This window comes from Bos mutus, chromosome 19, assembly GCF_027580195.1.
Source record: "Bos mutus isolate GX-2022 chromosome 19, NWIPB_WYAK_1.1, whole genome shotgun sequence".
Classification (NCBI taxonomy): domain Eukaryota; kingdom Metazoa; phylum Chordata; class Mammalia; order Artiodactyla; family Bovidae; genus Bos; species Bos mutus.
In genome coordinates, this window is record NC_091635.1 from 9,957,967 (window position 1) to 9,974,191 (window position 16,225).

Sequence of the window (16,225 nt, forward strand, 5' to 3'; positions counted from 1 at the left end):
AAAATAAGGAACAATCCAGGAAGTTGCCACCTTCCCCCTGTGCCTGAAGCCTGTCCTTGGCCTCTGGGTGCTGGACACCCCACAGGGGTCTCACCAGCTGTGTAGGAAAAGGGTGGTCCAAGGTCTCCCCTGCCTCACTGACCCACCCCCTTCAGACCACAGCAGAGCATGAGGGGGTGCTTAGCATCCTGGGAGGCCGGCCTCCAGTGGCCTGGGCCCCCTGTCCCCACTGGCAGCCCCTGCAGCCTCCCAGGGGTCCTGGGCCCCCTTACCGTTGGTGTAGGGGTTGGCAGTCTTCTTGTTGGTCATGACCCGGGCCGTGGCGTTATTGACCTGCCCGGAGAGAGAGAGGGAGAGGCTGAGGGGGGCGTTAGCCTGCAGGCCACTGGCCGCCTGGTCCCACTCTGAACTTCTCCTCTGTGGCCGCCTTGGAGGGGGCGGGGGGCTGGGGACGAGGCCCCCAGGGCTCCCAGGCGAGGCATGGTACAGCTTCTGCCACCAGCCTGGTCCCCCACCAACCACGGCCTGTGCTCTTCCCTCCCCGGGCACCCCGCCCTACCCGGGGGGCCGGAGCCACCACTGCTCCGCATGCTGCCCAGGTCCCCAGCCTCGGCTCAGACATCGTGTCCAGCGCCCCCGCCCGGCCCTTGCCCTTCACACGGCTGTCGCTACAGCCCAAGCTCAGCCTCTCTCTGGCAACCCACGGCCGTGGGAGCAGCTGACTGGTGGACTCTCCACAAAGTGCTCTCAGCTCAGCTAGCAGACCGGCCCCTAAGACTTCTCTGCTGTGGGCAGCTGCTGAGGCCTTCCTAGTCGTGGGCACCAGGATAGCCACCCCTCTCTGTGGGGGCTGCACCCCTTCCCTCAAGGCCAGCAGAGAGTTTTCCTAAGGTGGGGCATACATGCCTGTTGAGGGGGGCAAGGCCAATGTGGGAGGACTAGGTGGGCACCAAGTGGGTCCTACTGTCCAGACATCTAAGGCCCTGGTCGGGCTGCCCAGAGGGCCAGGCTGGGGTGTAGGAAGGAAGGGGAGAGCCTCTGCGGAGGGAGCAGAGAGCAGGTGGGGAACTTGAGGGCGGCGTCCGGGCCGTACTGCCTCCCCCCAAGTCCCTGTGAGCCCCAGGGGCCTGGGGCCACAGCCTCGAGTGTTGCCGGACACTGAGCTGGAGCCCAGCCTCGGTCAGTGCCTGTAGCATTTGTTCCGCTTCTGGAAGCCTCCCCCACCCCCAAGCCTTCCACCGCCCTTCCTATGGCTCTGCACTGGCCACTGAGCCCTCCTCTGTGGCCGCCCTCACTGCTGAGCCTGTCTGGGAAGCCCAGCTCCCAGCCATCAGAACCACAGCACTGAGCAGGGTGCACACGGGCCCGGGGAAGCTGGCTTAGTGTCAGGAGGACCCTGCCTCCTCTCCCCTCTGCTCCTCTGGGCTGGATCCATCCCTCTGCCATGGCTGCACCTTGCTGCCCACTCTCTGGGGGATGAAGGCAAAGGGCAGATGGCAGGATGGGGCAGCGTGGGGAGGGGGCAAATGGGGCAACCGTTGTTCCTTGGTGAGAGTGGCCGGGGGGATGGTTAATGATCCCCTGCCAACTAGGGGCAGACTGGGCTGGCTGAGGTCCTTGGAGCTGCCAAGCCTCAGAGAGATGACTTCTGGGGCTTCTCCAGCCCCATGGGAAGGAGAGGGAGGGCACAGGGTGCGGGGCCCTTTGGTGAGCCTGAGATCGAGACCCAAGAGGGGCGGCAGGTGGTGGGCTCAGTTCCAGCCTCAGCGTGGCCCCGCCCCGGGGACCCTGGCCCGGCTCTCTGCAGGGCAGCGGCGGGGCTGGGTTGGGGGCCCCGGGGTGACCGGAGGCGGTTCTCAAGGGCGTCCCTGCTGCAGCACACTTATCTGAGCACCTCAATTTTCCGGCCCTCTACGATCGTCCCATTCAGCTTCTCCCGGGCTCGGTCAGCATCTGAGCTAGTTTCAAAAGTTACAAACCCAAAACCCTGTGAGCGGAGAAGGACAGACACGGAGAGAGAGACATAGGATGAGAAAAAGAAAAAAAAAAAGAGGTGTGCGGGGTGGGGGGGGCGTGGGTGGGAGGGGGCGGGGCGTGGGGCGGGGCGTGGGTGGGAGGGGGCGGGGCAATGGGGGTGGGTAGAGAGAGAGAGAGGGGTTGAGTCAGGTGAGTTGAAGGAGACTCAGAGGTCTGTCCTGGTACCACTGGCAGGATGCCCAGGAGGGGTACGGCCCCTGGCGGGGGCAGCTGCTGGCCTGGCCTGAGCCCGGCCTGAGCTGACCGCCTGGCACCTGAGGGGACAGGCCAAAGCTGAAAAAGAGATGCTGACCTGACCAGGGGCCAGAACTGTCGCCCTAAGCCCACCTGGGAAGTGGGGGTGCCCAAGGCTGGGCTTCTGAAGGACTGAGTGGGGGCAGCCTCACCCATCTTCACCCTGGGGAGCCCGAGGGTGGGGGGAATCCTCCCATCCAGGAGCTGGCACCCTCCCGCCTGCCCCCTGCCGGCCCTTCTCCAAGCCCCGGGCGGGGGGTGGGGGGCAGCTCCAGGAAGGCCCCTGGCCCCAGGGGAGCAGCTCGCAGGCTGGGGAGGGGCCCAGGCCCAGGGGTGGGGGCTCTCCGAGTGCAGACAGAGAGGTCCCGGCGGCTTAGAGAGAAGGAAGCGTCGGCGGCAGGCAGCGCAGCGACAACACAGACAGCGGGGTGGGGAGGGCGGGGCGGGCGGAGGAGGGGAGTACAAGCACCCGTGTCGCTCAGGGGTCCTCAGGCTCGGAGCTCTCCAGGGCGGAAACGCACATTTCACACGTTAGCCTGGCGGGACCTACAGCCGGGCGCTGTAATGGTGGCGGCCTCTGGGCGGCACCCACCTTGGAGCCCCGCTCGTTAAAAATGATCTCCACGTCTAAAATTTTTCCGAATTGCTGCAGAGACAGAGATGAGGGTGGGAGAGACAGGAGAGGGTGGGTTAAGACCGCCGGCCCGGTTCGCCGGCTCTCCACGGAGACCACTGCCCACTGCCTCCAGCTGGTCCTCTGCTCCCCGGAGGGGAGGGGCGTGCGGGGGCGGGGGGCCCTTTCCACCTCCTGCAGGGCCCTGCATAGCCTTGTGGGGGTGGTCCCCACCTTCCCATGCAGAGGGCTTCTCCTGCCAGGACACCTGCCCCACCTGTGTGTCACCAGTCTTCCTGCTCTGACTCCCTGCTCGGGCTCTGCCCCTAGCTGCTGACAGCCGGCCCTGATTCCCACACATGCGTACAGGGCTGTGGATAAGCCCTTCCCCAAAGGTTGGGGGCCGCTGTGTAGAGGAGCCCCTGGAAGAGACACAGGGCCCAGGAAGGACACTGCATTGCCTGCTGCCTGTGCTGTTTAGGGGCTGGGCTGTGTGGGGTGCAGAGGACAGTGAACCCAGGCCCCTCTGCCTGACTGGGACATACCAGTCAGCTGGTCCCAGACACTTCAGCTAACCCCTTCCTGCCCCATCGCTGGCCTGGAACCCTCAAGGGGTAGCCCTGTCCCTCTCACAGGACTTGAGATCAGGAAGCTGGGGATTAAGTCCCCTAAAATGCCAGCTGAGGTCCTAAGGGGCCTCCAGTACATGCAACTGGAGTTTCCCCTTCATCCTGTAATGTTCAGGAGGCAACACAGAGCCAGACAGCGAGGCAGTGCCAACCCTGCTGAGTGCTAGGGAGGGAGGAGGCGCAGCTGGGATGCAGGCAGAGTGGGCTGAGGGTGCTTGTGGGTGGCCTGTAGGGACAGAGTGTGCTGAGACCCATGATGTAGGGACCGGAACGGCATCCCAGTGAACTGACCCAACACTAGCTGCTTTAAGTCAGGGCTCCGGGCTCAGAGAAGTTTGGCACCTGCCAGGCCCAGGCTGAGAGGGGGTAGAATCCTTATCTTCCGATGATTCTAAATTCTGCCCGGACCCCACTGGGTCTCACCCCAATCTAATGGGCCCTGGACCCATCCTGAGGCCACCTCCCGTTTACCTGACAAATCCCACCTGAGGGTGTCATGAGGGGAGGGCTGGGGTTCAGGGGTCAGAGTCTGCTGGACTTGAGGTGGAAGTGGGGAGTGGGCACGGGGCAGGCAGGGGAAGGAGAGTTTGGAGTGGGAGACGGGAGAGAGGGAGAGAACACAGGCTGGGTGCACATGTCCTCCATGGCCAGGCCTGAACCTGGGTTGCTGCCCCCTTACCCACCCACAGGGCAGCCCCAGCCCTGAGTGGGCATCAGCACGTGCTAGGGGCTCAAATCACGTGGCAGAATAAAGTCACTGCAGGACTTAAGAGCCTCCCTGTAGGATCTCACAGTGACACTGCCACTCGCTGGTATCCTACAGAGTCTAGAACAGACCGGGAGAATCCAGGGATGGAATGCTCACTGGCTTCCCGTAGTGTGAGCTCCTTGTTGCCCCAGCCCCCGGGGCCTGGGGGCTGCAGGCCCAGAGATGTCAAGTACCTGGGCCGGGCCCCAGGCACACTGGACAGGCGGGGGCTGTTGGGTGTGAGGCCGGGAGGCTGGGTGCCTTTCTGGACACAGAGTTCTCTGGAGCCCTCAACAGCAGAATGATAAACCTAACTGGCACCTGCCTGGGCCTGAGGGGCAAGGGGTTGGGGTGAAAGTGAAAGTCGCTCAGTCACGTCCGACTCTTTGTGACCCCATGGACTATACAGTCCATGGAATTCTCCAGGCCAGAATACTGGACTGGGTAGCCTCTCCCGTCTCCAGGGGATCTTCCCAACCCAGGGATCGAACCCAGGTCTCCCGCATTGTAGGCAGATTCTTTACCAGCTGAGCCACCAGGGATGCCTGGGGTCGGGGGTGACAGTCACGCAGGTCCCTCCGTGGAGCCTGCGTCCCGCCTCCCCCCTCCCATCCTGCAGGCTCAGGTCAGAGCGGGGCTGGACCCAGAGGGCAATGGGAAGCGGGAAACCGGGGGGCCGTTCTGACACTGGGGCCACCCTGGGGGTGGGGGGCAGATGGAGGGGCCACACACACTCACCCCGAACATTTGCCGCAGGTCGGGGTCCCTGAACCGGAAGGGGATGTTGGAGACATGTAGCCGCTTGGGCTGCTGCTTCTCTGTGGGGTCGGAGGGGTGGAGTGGCTGGCTGTCCGTCTGTGCCGCCTCGTCTGTCTGCTGTGGGGAGAGGACCCGGGCTGGGAGGTGCCCCCCTTCTGCTCCCACCCCATAGTGGGGGAGGATCTAGACACCAGGTCTTCCCCAAGCCCCGCAGACTCCCCCCGCCCGGGATTCACAGAATTCGTAGTAGCACTTCGACCTCAGAGATCCCACTTTCGGGCTCTTCCCTGAGCAGTGTCTGTGATGCCGTCACAGAGCAAGGCCTCCCTGGCCCAGTGTGCTCTCCCACCCTGTGGCTCAGCTTGACCACTGATGCCCGACCTCAGTGGTCCCTTGGCCATCACAGTTCTTGAGGTTGTGCGTGTACCCCCCAACCCCGCGACAGCCTGAGCTCTGGGAGGACAGGTAACGTTTGGGGTTTCCAGCCTGATGAGAAAGTGGAGAGCTTTTGGAAGCCACTCGTGGCACACACATCAGTAGGGATGTGGCCCCAGGGGAGGCCACCCCCAGACTGCCTCTTCTTCTAGCCCTGCTCTGAGGCTTTGCATTGTCCAGGGCTCAGGGGTGGCAACCTCCAGTGCCTCACAGCTGGTCCTGATTCTGGACCCAAACACTGATCAACAGAGGGATTCTGAAAGACTCGAGTCTCTGGAAACAAAGCTGCTACAGAGCAAGGACCACCTCCCCGCCCTGTCCCCCAAACCAGCTCCCTGAGAGGTCAAGGCCACGAAGAGGCCTCAAGGCAGTGCGGTGCAGTGAGCGGGCTGGGCACATGTGTGAGGTTCCTCACTGGGGACTTCCATGGGGACAGGCCACCAGCTCACAGCCAGGCTGCCCTTCAACTTGGTGGGTCCTGCTGAATACCCAGGCCAAAGGCAGGCTGGGCATGGTGAGTGCAGGGAGGGCCCACCGAGGGACCTCATCGTGACCCTGGGGCTGGCATCTCTGGTCCTCTGTGTCGGTGTCCAGGAGCAGAGCCGATGACAGGCCGGGTGACTGGACAGACGCCTTCTCTCATTTGGGGCTCCTCCGGACCAGCTCCTCTGGGGCTCTCCTCTGATGCCGTGTGCCCCCATCCCCTGTGGGCACGACTGGCTGAGAAAGCATCTTTTACTGCTCCTTTTCTCTTCCTGTCTCAAGTCCTGGTTTCCCTCCCAGGTTTTCTGGGATCACCTCCCCAGTACACTGCTTGGACTTGAACCTTTGTCTGAGGATCTTCCTCTGGGTCAGGATTCCAGGTGACAGTCGGGGGGCTTGGCTCCTGTCTGATACTCCTACAGAGAGTGAAGGGGGAAGGACAAGGTCCTCAAGGCTGGGGTAGACTTTGCACAAATGGAGGTCCTGGCGGCTGTGGTCTCCCACGTGGCCGGCGGAGAGAGGCCGGGCTGCAGAGACACGCAACGAGGACAGCTGAGGGGAGAGGTGCTGGCGTGTGCCTTCCACGGGTTGCTGGCAACTGCCCGCTTGCTTCTGGTGCGTTTTGTCCACCAAAGGAGTGCTGGGCAGTACCACAAGCCTCCCGGAGCCAGGATGGTAAGCAGGGCGAGCTCACGGCGCCTGAGCCTTCGTGCTGTGGCTGAGGACTGGCCCTCGCCAAGGCCACTGGCTGGAGGTCTGTCTCTGGACTCCTGAGTGGCTGCCCTCAGTGGCCATCAGGGTCATCCTCTCTGAAAAGACAGGGCTGCTCCCCTAACTCCTGCGCTCAGCCAGTCCCCAGGGCAGCAGATGCCATAGGGGACAGGAGGGGAGGGGAGGGGGGTCAGCTCCTGGGCACACTTCCTGGTGGCAAGCCGGGAGGGGGTCTGGAGGGCTGCAGGGGTGAGGGCTATCCTGTTCAAAGGCCCCGTAGACTCAGCTCTGTATTCCTGTGTTGAGAGGAAGCACAGGGCGGGCGATCCTACACGTGGGTTTGAAACCACCATCCTCTCGTGTGCCTGGGGGGACATGTGTGACCTGGGGTTCAGCAGGCTGGCCACCTCACGCATGGCAGGCCCATTTCTGGAGTGTGTGTTCTCTGAGCCAAGTGTGGGGCTGCAGGTGATTCTGCGCTTGTTCCTGGGGCTTCACCAACAAGTGCTGACACCCAGGAGCCCCCTTCAGTCTGGGGAGGAACAGCTGGTCAGGGGGAGTGAGGTGGCAGGGCTCCGAGGCTCCTGGTCTGGCCTGCACATGCCCTCGTTCCTGACAGACAAATCGGGGCAGCTGCCTTTGGGCTTTTGGGGGACATTTGGGGGCTCCTCTCCCCCAAGCCCAGGACCTGGAGATGCCCAACCGCTCAGCCCCCTCCCCAGCTGTCCTCCTCCCTTGTTGCACTCTTCCTTGTAGGAAGCAAGCTTGGGCTTGACCGTCAGAGGCCCCGTCTGCACCCCCAGACCAAGGCAGAACTGGCCGTGCATCTGCTGATTCTTCAGAAGCCTGGGCCCCGCCCTCTGGCTACAAAAAGCTGTGGCTCTTTCCGTGAGGCGGTCAGGTTGGGTCCAGTGTCCCTTGTCACCCTCCCTGCCATGCCTTTCACACACCTGTGCCCTTGGCTGCTCTTGGGTACAGGTGACTCATGGACTCCAGATCTGGGAAACTAGGGGGAGGAGCATGCAATGCTGACCCCAGGCCAGCAGAGGGCAGTGGTCAGCGCAAGCTGGTGGCCAGGACTACGGTGGACGGTGGTGGGGGTGGGGTGGGGTGGGAATCCCAGCTCCCACTCGGAGATGGGGAGCCTTTGGTGGGAAGGGGGCACCATGGGATGGCACTGATGAAGCTGGGGCATCTGGGGCCAGGGTGGGATGTCCTTTCTGCAACGCCTTGGGCCTCTCCTAATAGCAGAACTGAGCCCACTGTGTGTCTCCAAGATCCAGGGTCCTCCTGCTTCTTCCCACCTCAAAGGCCCTTAGGAGAGCAGCTGAGGGTGAGGTGGGAGAAACGGGGTGATGGGGGGTGCAGGAAAAGTAAGAAAAGCCCCCCTTGGCCCTAAGCACAGCTGCAAACAGAGGCAGATAAATGGGTTCAATGGCTGTGAAATTGTAAGATGCTGGAGAAACCCCCGAGTGTGACAGCACACTGGCTGCCCCGAGGGGAGACGGAGGCCTTCTCACCATTTATCACAGCGGGCCGGGCAGCTGGCACCGCCTTCCGAGGGACTTCACTTCCCTTTTTCTTCTTTAAAGCAATCTTTGCCTTTGGTTCTCAAATGCAGGGAAACGAGAAACAGCAGCAGCAACACCCCTTCCCTCTCCAGCTGCTCTCGGCCGTTTTGCTTCTGCATCCTCCTCATTTCCGTGTCATCTTAGCCCACGTGGTGACACGGTCCTCGTCCCCCTTTCAAGGCAGCATCTGGTCCCTCTGCATGGGACAGTGCATCTCCCATCCTTGCACCCTCCAAAGAGTCTGCAGCCCCCTTCTCTTGGGCCTCTCCAAGCCCAGCACCGGGAGAGGCTGAGAGGGCCCTGGACAGGGTCAGTAGGTCCAGTGGGGTGGCAGGCAGCAGGCCAGGATCCGGGGGCCGTCACTGGGACAGAACCAAGGCTGGGTGATGCCACACAGAGGAAGCAGCTCCAGGAAACCCTCTTTCTCTGTGGCCCCCTCTCCCCTCATCTTTGGTCCTCCAAGACTTCCTGGTCACCCATGCAATGACCATCGGCTGCTCACCCGACATGGCTCGTCCCTGGTGGGTGGTGAGCCAGCTTCGGAGGAGGTGTTCTCCCCATGAGGCCTCGAGCCATCCACTCATGAAGCCTTCTTCAGAACCTCAGGTGGAGCTGTGTCCTCTTTGGACGCTGTGAATGACGCCATGCTCCGGGAACTCTCTGCTTGGCCCCCCGTGGTGCATCGATGCTGATGGCACCATCTGCTCGCACCCTGCCTGAGTCAGGGCAGCACCCTGGGGTGCTGTATTCCAACCACGGTCCACCCCGTTCCCTTAAGTCCCAAGAGCCAAGAGCAAAGAGGACCGAAGGCTGCCGCTCCAGCAGGAGTTTCTGAGAGGATGTCCCTGTGGCTGCCCCACCACACAGGGTGGATGGGTGGGTGGGGAGGACCCCTGCAGGGGACCCCGTAAAACCTTGCAAGAATGAGGTAGCTCTGGGAGGTGGTCCCCAACCTGTACCCCAGGGGGTCCTGCAGAGTAGTGAGGCAGGCCTGCTCCATCAGCAGCCCCAGTCACTCTGTGTCCCCTGCTGCCTTTTGATAAAAGAACGTAGATGACGCCGTGATGACAAACGGAATCCACAGGCAGGAGAGGGCAGATTGGACATAAGCTGGAGCCTACACTGCCTGCCGCCCCCTACCTCCCGATTCTAACACCAGGCTGTTTGGGGAAGGCCAAGGGGAGGCTCTGGGAAGTGACGCAGGCCTGATCCGGGATGGACATAAGACAGCTGAGCAGCAGGGCTAGGAGGACCAAGAGTTTGTTGAAGATAAGTGGCTCCTGGAATCTTCGAGCAGGACAGGCAGTGACCACCCTCCTCAGCTCCTCCCAAGGTGCGAAACCTCTGATGGAAGGAACACTCCGGATTGGAGCATCCACACCCTGCAGCAGCGGCAGCTGAAGTCTTTGCCGGGCAATTCTGAGTGTCTTTGAGATCATCCGCTAGTCGGGGCCTCTATCTCGGTATCCCAGGGGAAAAGCAGCAGACTCACCCCCTCCCAGGACCTGAAGAGCCCCCGTGGACAGAGGAAGGCCGAGGCTGCCCGGTATCGGGCTCAGCAGCTCTCTGGCCCAGGCATTCCTGGGGTGGGGGGGCGTTCGATCGAGCAGTGAGGCTCTCACATCTCAGTTGGCTTCTCTCTGAGACTCCCAGGTCCTCTTCGGGGCCATGGACTCTCGAAGAGTGGAAGGGGCCCATGTAATGTCCGTGACTGGTGGGAAGTGACGGCCCCCGCGGGTAGGGTCAGGCCCTTCTTCCTGTGCACCCCCGTGCTGGCTCGGGGCCCAGCACAAGCAGGTCCCTGCAGAAGTCGGCCAAAGGAAGATGATTCTGTACGGGTCGCGGTGAGGCTGCGTCAGGCGGCCCAGAAGGCCTGTCTGTGCTGTGGAGGTGTCAGCGGTCGGTCTCAGCCTCCTCTGTGTCAGCCACCAGTCTGGTCATCTTGTCTCCTGGGTTTGCTTCTCGGGGCGGTCAGCATTTGTTCCCAAGGAGGTCATGAGAGGTTTCCCCAGATTCACCCCATCTGCTGTTGTCCATCAGAAAGAGACCGGCCAGCCAGCGGTGACCTGCTCACAGGGACCCCTCTGGCTCCCTCACTCACCTCTCTTTTCTGAGCACATGCAGGTCACAGATTGAGGCATGAGAAGCGGCAGCGGCCAGGGAAGTATGGTTTGGCTCCCTGTTCTGAGACCCATGGACATTGCCCTTCTCATCCGTGGAACCCTGGGGGGCATCTGTGGCGGACACCCTGTACCAGGGATGCTGGGAGAATCGAGAAGACTGATGGTTTTGGCGCAGACTCAGGTCTGGCAGTGCTCCAAGCGGGCAGGAGAGTTTGGTCCAGCCCGTGGCGGGCAGCGTGGGTGGGCGCTATCCCCAGAGTTTGGATGATGCTACCCACACAGTGAGGGAAGGTGATATCCACATCTAGGGGTACACCGCAGGAGCCAGGCTGGGTTAAGGGGCTGAGGTGGCACAAGGAGGGGGGCACCCATCAGGCAAGCGGTGCAGGGCATGTTGGCCTCCTGCCCGGCCCCCACCAGTCAGCACTGGCACCAGGCCAGTAGGGCCAGCTCGATGAACCCAGAGCCCTGGAGCTCGGCAGGGCGGGTCCACAGAGGATGCAACAGAGGAGGCTGGGGGCGGGGACGCAGCAGCCCAGTCTTTGGAGGGGCTCCCTCCACAGGGTGCCCACCCCAGGCGGGCCAGGGGCAGCAGCCACTCCTGGACGTGATCCTTCAGGAAATCTCCAAGAAGTGCCAGGCTCAGCACTTTATCCTTGGAACTGCATCACAACCACATAATTGAAGTTATCTGATTGGAGGGCAGCCAAGCAGATAGATTACAAGTGATTAGAAATGATAGGAGGGCCTGCAACCCGAGACAGCTCTGAGGGGCTCTGGGCCTCTGCTCACTGCTGCCAGCCAACCCCCTCCCCTGTCCCCCGCCCCCCACCACCACTGCTGGGTCCCCCGGGACTCCGGGCGAGCCCAGGCCCCCGACCTGGCTGTTTCCCTCGTTTCTCATTAACAGGTCACTGATGGTTGAGGTCACGCTCCTTCTCCCAGATAAGGTGAGAGCTGGCCTGAAGTTATGGCTCGGGGAGGCAGAGGGGGGCCCCTGCGTGGCATCTGCCCACCGGAAAGATTCTTGGGTGTCGGATGGTGGAGAGCCGGAAGGCTGAGAGAGCCTTCCTGGGGGCAGAGACACCCCTGCTATGGGCTGCCTCTCCATACGCAGGCCCCGAGGCCCCTCCCCCTGGAGTTCCAAGGCTGGGGGGGCCCTTACCGGCACCGTCTGGGCCCCTGTGATGGGCTGTGTGCTGGTGTCACTGCTTGGCTGCTCCGGGTGGGTCTGTGCTGGTGTGTACAGGGTCATGCCATGCTCTGGGGGAACCGGGGTCTGGCCCGAGTAGTCCGGCGTGGGGTGCGGTGGGGGTGGGGCATACTCGGCAGGGATGCCGTTCTGTGGCGGAGGGGGGTACTGGGCTGGGGGGTAGGGCTGGGCCATCGCTTCAGGCGGAGCCGTGGCGTCCTGATTGCCCTGCGGAGGAGAGAGCAAGGCTGGTTAGACCGCGGTCTGGCCGGGACTCTGCCTCCTTTCACCGACCCCTCTCCAGGAGGCCCTGTGGTCCTGAACTGGACTTTGAGCAGCATTGTCCAGGCCGCATGGGATGGGGCGCTCCCCCAGCACGGGGCATCCAGCTCACAGCTGGGCTTCCAGGGGCATTCAGGGGAGCCCAGGTCTGCGGCGAGACACCCCTGAGTTTGAGGCCACTTGTGTGAATTTGTCAGGTCCGAGCACACTAAAGGTTTATTTTTAATCCACCGAATTTTAAAAATAATTAAACATTTCCAGATAACTGTAGACAGACACAGCTGTAAGAAATAGCTCAGGGTGGCCCCGTGTACCCTCTATGCAGGGCCCCCCAGCGGTGATGGCCTGTGAAACCTTCCTCACCAGGAGACTAACATGGGGCCAGTCAAGACGCAGAACCTTCCAGCAGCAGCAGGATCCTGCCTTTGGCCCTGGATGGCCACACCCCCACTCTCTGGCCTGAGAAAGGCTTGTAAGCCTCGGTTTTCTCACTAGTAAAGCAGGTGTGAGGACACGATTCACAGCCTGCAGAGGGGAGGACTGGAGTTGATCGTGAAGACATGGAGCCTCATACAACTCAGCTTCATGGTGGCCACAGGGTGAGGTGCTGTCCGTAGGGCACAGAGGGTTCTGGCCTCCGTCTCGAGGATCTCCAAGATGTCCCAGTGATCCTTCCCACCCTCAAAGGTCTGCTGCCCCAGGGGTAAATGTATTCCCTCGATGCTGGCCCCAGCCAACCTGGGGCTCCGAGAAGCCCTTGGCGAGGCCCGGAAGCGCCCCAGGACAGTGGTTCTCCAAATGGGGTGCTGGGATCTGCAGCATCGGCATCATCTGGGGTCTGGTCAGCAATGCAGATTCTCGGCTCACTCCAGACCTCCTCCCCAAATCTGGGGGCTGTGAGAACCACTGGTATTGGGTACAAAGAAAAGCCCTGGTAGAAAAATCTCTCAGCCTCAGAGAAGGGACTGGGGTCCCTTGTGGGCTCGGGGGAGGGGACTAGTGTTCTGGCCAACCCTCCCTGTGGACACACACTAGGGGGCAGGCTCTCAGCAGCCACTATGAGCAGGGGAGGCACCCCTGGCCTTCTGAGGGTGCCTCTGGGGGAGAAGGGGCCTCACCACCTGGAAGGACAGGGTCACCTCTCGCAGGAGGAGCCCCCACAATGTGGAAGGACCATTGCACACGCGGGGACGGTTGACTGCTTTCCCAGTGCCCTGCGGACAGGGGACCTTGTGTGCTCCCGTGCCCACCCCCATCAACCTCTGTGTGTCTGACCTCAGTTTTAGAGTCTCCCCACCCCGAGACAGGTGCTTCTTTTAGCAGGCACGCTGACTTGCTCACGCTGTTCCTTCAGTTGGTGACTATTTATTCACCCCAAACTGTGTGTTGGGAAGCTAGGGTGCTGGGCTTGTGGTTCTGGTGGGGAGCAGGATGGGTAGTCCCTGCTCCGGTGGGGTCTGCCGTCCGGTGGGAGAGTTAGTCCAACTCCTCAGATGTTGAGTCGACCGTGTGTGGGGGAGGTGGCCCAAGGGGACTGGCCACACGAGGCCAACGGAGACTGGATGGAAGACGCGGTGTTCTGCCTTCAGGCCAGAGCCCTGCCCCACTGCCAGAGTCTGCTTGGCTGGCCACCTCCCTTCTAGCCAGCGACCGCAGGCCCCCACATCAGCCCAGGGCCCAGCTCCACCGTGCAGCCAACCCTCCCAGTGCCAGCCTCCGCCTCGGTGCTGATGGCCCTCACTTCTAGGCAACCCGACACAAAAAAAGAGGTCTCGTCCCGCTCCTCCTTGGGGAAGCCCCCAGGTCCTTCCCCTCTCTCGCCAGGCCCCTGACAAGTGGACGGATACAGGCCTACGCACACACTCATGAGGGTCCTGCCTCACTGCTCCCAAGCGGCCGAGAAGCCCCGTCACCCAGTCGGCCAACACGCTGGTCGCGTCCTCTGGCTCCGGCCCAGCGGGACCTGGGGTGGGTTCACCAGGAGGGAGGAGGGGCCCGCGAGGCGGGAGGCTCCCAGGGGTGGAGGAGCACCCAGGCTCCAGGATGGCGGAGTAGAGGCAGGGAGGAGGCGGGGGCGAGGAGAGGAGGGAAGCCGAGAGCCAGGCAGGAGTGTGGAAAGGCCCGGGTGAGGGGGAGGGCGCTGTCCGCAGCCTCCGGAGATCAATTAACTGATAAATATTTGATTAGAACCTTCACTAACTTACATCTTGCCAGCGCCCCCTCTTCCCCACCTCCTCCGAGGCTCTAGGAAAGGGGGGCTGCTCTCCTGTCTGCTTCCTCCCCACCCCCACCCCCGCTGCGACCCTCCCCAGTGCCCGAGGGACAGCTGCCAATCTCTCCCTCTGCAGGGCTCCCACGCTGGGGCCTGGGGCCCAGACTGTCAGGGGAACCTGCAACACGGTGGGGGTGGCGGGAGGGGTGTTTGGGGTCCTGAGGGCCAGGGTCTGGAGGGGTCAGGGGTGGGCAGGAGGCAGCTGAGGGATGGGGACCTCGAGCGACATTGTGACATCATGAAGTCAGCGCATCTGAGCGCATGGTGCTGTCTGCTCTGCAGACGTAACCTCATCGAATCTCCAACCTACCAGGTGGACAATGTGCCCCCATTTCCCAGCCAATAAAGTTGAGGTACAGAGACCTGTATGGCATGGGCTGCCAGCTCCTAAACCTGGCTCCCTGCTCCTCGTCCAGAACTGTAGCCATTCCTGGGGGGTCTAGGTGGAGGTGAGGTTCCACAGCCCCGTGAGAGTCGAGACCCTGGAGAGCACATGGAGAGATCTGACCCCCTCTTATCCACCCACTGGCCCCACATCACTGCTCATCTGCTCTGAGTACATCTCCCATCTGCAGTGGTCACCCCCAGCGTGTTGGGGGGCCCTGGGCAATTCTCGACACCCCTGCCCTGCATCTCCTTCACGCCCACGCATAGGGGCTACGGTTCCACGAGTGGCCTTTTCCTAGGCTGCACAGCCCGTACCTGGGACGCACACCGGGCAACGGAACTTCACAACCAAACTTTCCCACGAGACTCTGAAGTGCAGCCCACGCTGACAGCCCTAAGAGCAGACCTGGTGGAACAGCAGAGGGTCAGGTCCGCCCTAAGAGGGTGTCCGGGGGCCTGCACACAGAGGTTTGCACAGTGTGTGTCACTTTCGTTTTCTTCCTTCTTCTCGGGTCTGTTGGGGCCACAACGAAGGGCCTGGGGTTGGTGGCGTGAGCTGGGCAGAGTCCCCCTGCCGGGCCAGGTCTCATGGCTTCAGGTGATTTCAGAGCAGTTTGTGAACTAGTGTGGCTCCCCAGGGATCGTGAATTCCCTCACTTGCCCTCCATGCCCACATCCCTGCACTCAGCACAGCACTCTGCTGCACTTGGAAGTTTCAATGCACACTGGATGGATGGATGGAAGGATGGGTGGGTGGATGGATAAATGAAAAGACAGATGGAAAGATGGCTGGCTGGATAAAAAGATGGCTGGATGGTTGGATGGATGAAAGGATTGATGGGTGGATGGGTGAACAGAAGAACTGACAGACAGAGGGGTGGATGGGTGGATAGATGGAGAGATAAAGAGACACTGATGTACAGAACAGTCTTAGGGACTCTGTGGGAGAGGGAGAGGGTGGGAAGATTTGGGAGAATGGCATTGAAACATGTATACTATCATGTATGAAACGAGTCGCCAGTCCAGGTTCGATGCATGATGCTGGATGCTTGGGGCTGGTGCACTGGGATGACCCAGAGGGATGGTATGGGGAGGGAGGAGGGAGAGGGGTTCAGGATGGGGAACACGTGTATACCTGTGGCGGATTCATTTCGATGTTTGGCAAAACCAATACAATACTGTAAAGTTTAAGAATAAAATAAAATTTAAAAAATAAATAAAAAGATGGATGGAAAGATGGATATAAAGTGGAGAATGGATGGATGAAAGGGGAGTGGTTGAGTAGATGGACAGATGAGTTAAAAGCTTAAAGACCATGGTCAAGTCATTTATTCCCACCCCCTCTACAAACCTGTCTCTCTCTCTTGTCTTTACACTTGCCTGGCAAATTGCTAAGAGCAGCTCTGCCCATTCCACTCCGTGGCCCACACTCTGGGAAAACATACAAAATCAGCCCAATTTCCTTAGATCACTGTCCTCTGCCTGGATCTGCCATTCGCTCTCAATGACCATTTCCCTCTTCCTCCCCAACCCTCCCACCACGCTCCAATGTTCTCCTTCTTGGCGATGACTGTGCTTTTATTTCCCGTGGAAATGGAAGGCCATGTCCACGCTCACTTGTTCACCTTCCTGCCTCTTGTCCCACCCCTGGCCTTCCCTCCCATTTCTGCTCCCATCTCTAACTGGTCACTTCCATGCACACAGGTGTCCAGTCCTTCTCACCAGCATATGCTCACAGCTCTGGCAATT

At 61.3% G+C, this 16,225-nt stretch overlaps 1 protein-coding gene across 3 annotated transcripts in view; it reads right to left on the reverse strand.

Annotated features, from left to right (window-relative positions):
• Positions 1 to 16,225, reverse strand: part of RBFOX3 (RNA binding fox-1 homolog 3) — a 439,266-nt gene that overhangs the window by 9,234 nt on the left and 413,807 nt on the right. For 2 of the 3 annotated variants that reach the window (XM_070389210.1, XM_070389212.1), the window contains exons 5-9: positions 11,509 to 11,763; positions 5,000 to 5,137; positions 2,864 to 2,917; positions 1,895 to 1,987; positions 273 to 333 (exon numbers count right to left, since the gene is read on the reverse strand). In XM_070389210.1, coding sequence (XP_070245311.1) covers positions 273 to 333; positions 1,895 to 1,987; positions 2,864 to 2,917; positions 5,000 to 5,137; positions 11,509 to 11,730 — 568 coding nt within the window. In that variant the 5' untranslated portion in view covers positions 11,731 to 11,763. The remainder of the gene's footprint in view (positions 1 to 272; positions 334 to 1,894; positions 1,988 to 2,863; positions 2,918 to 4,999; positions 5,138 to 11,508; positions 11,764 to 16,225) is intronic. The other variant, XM_070389213.1, reaches the window with a different exon arrangement.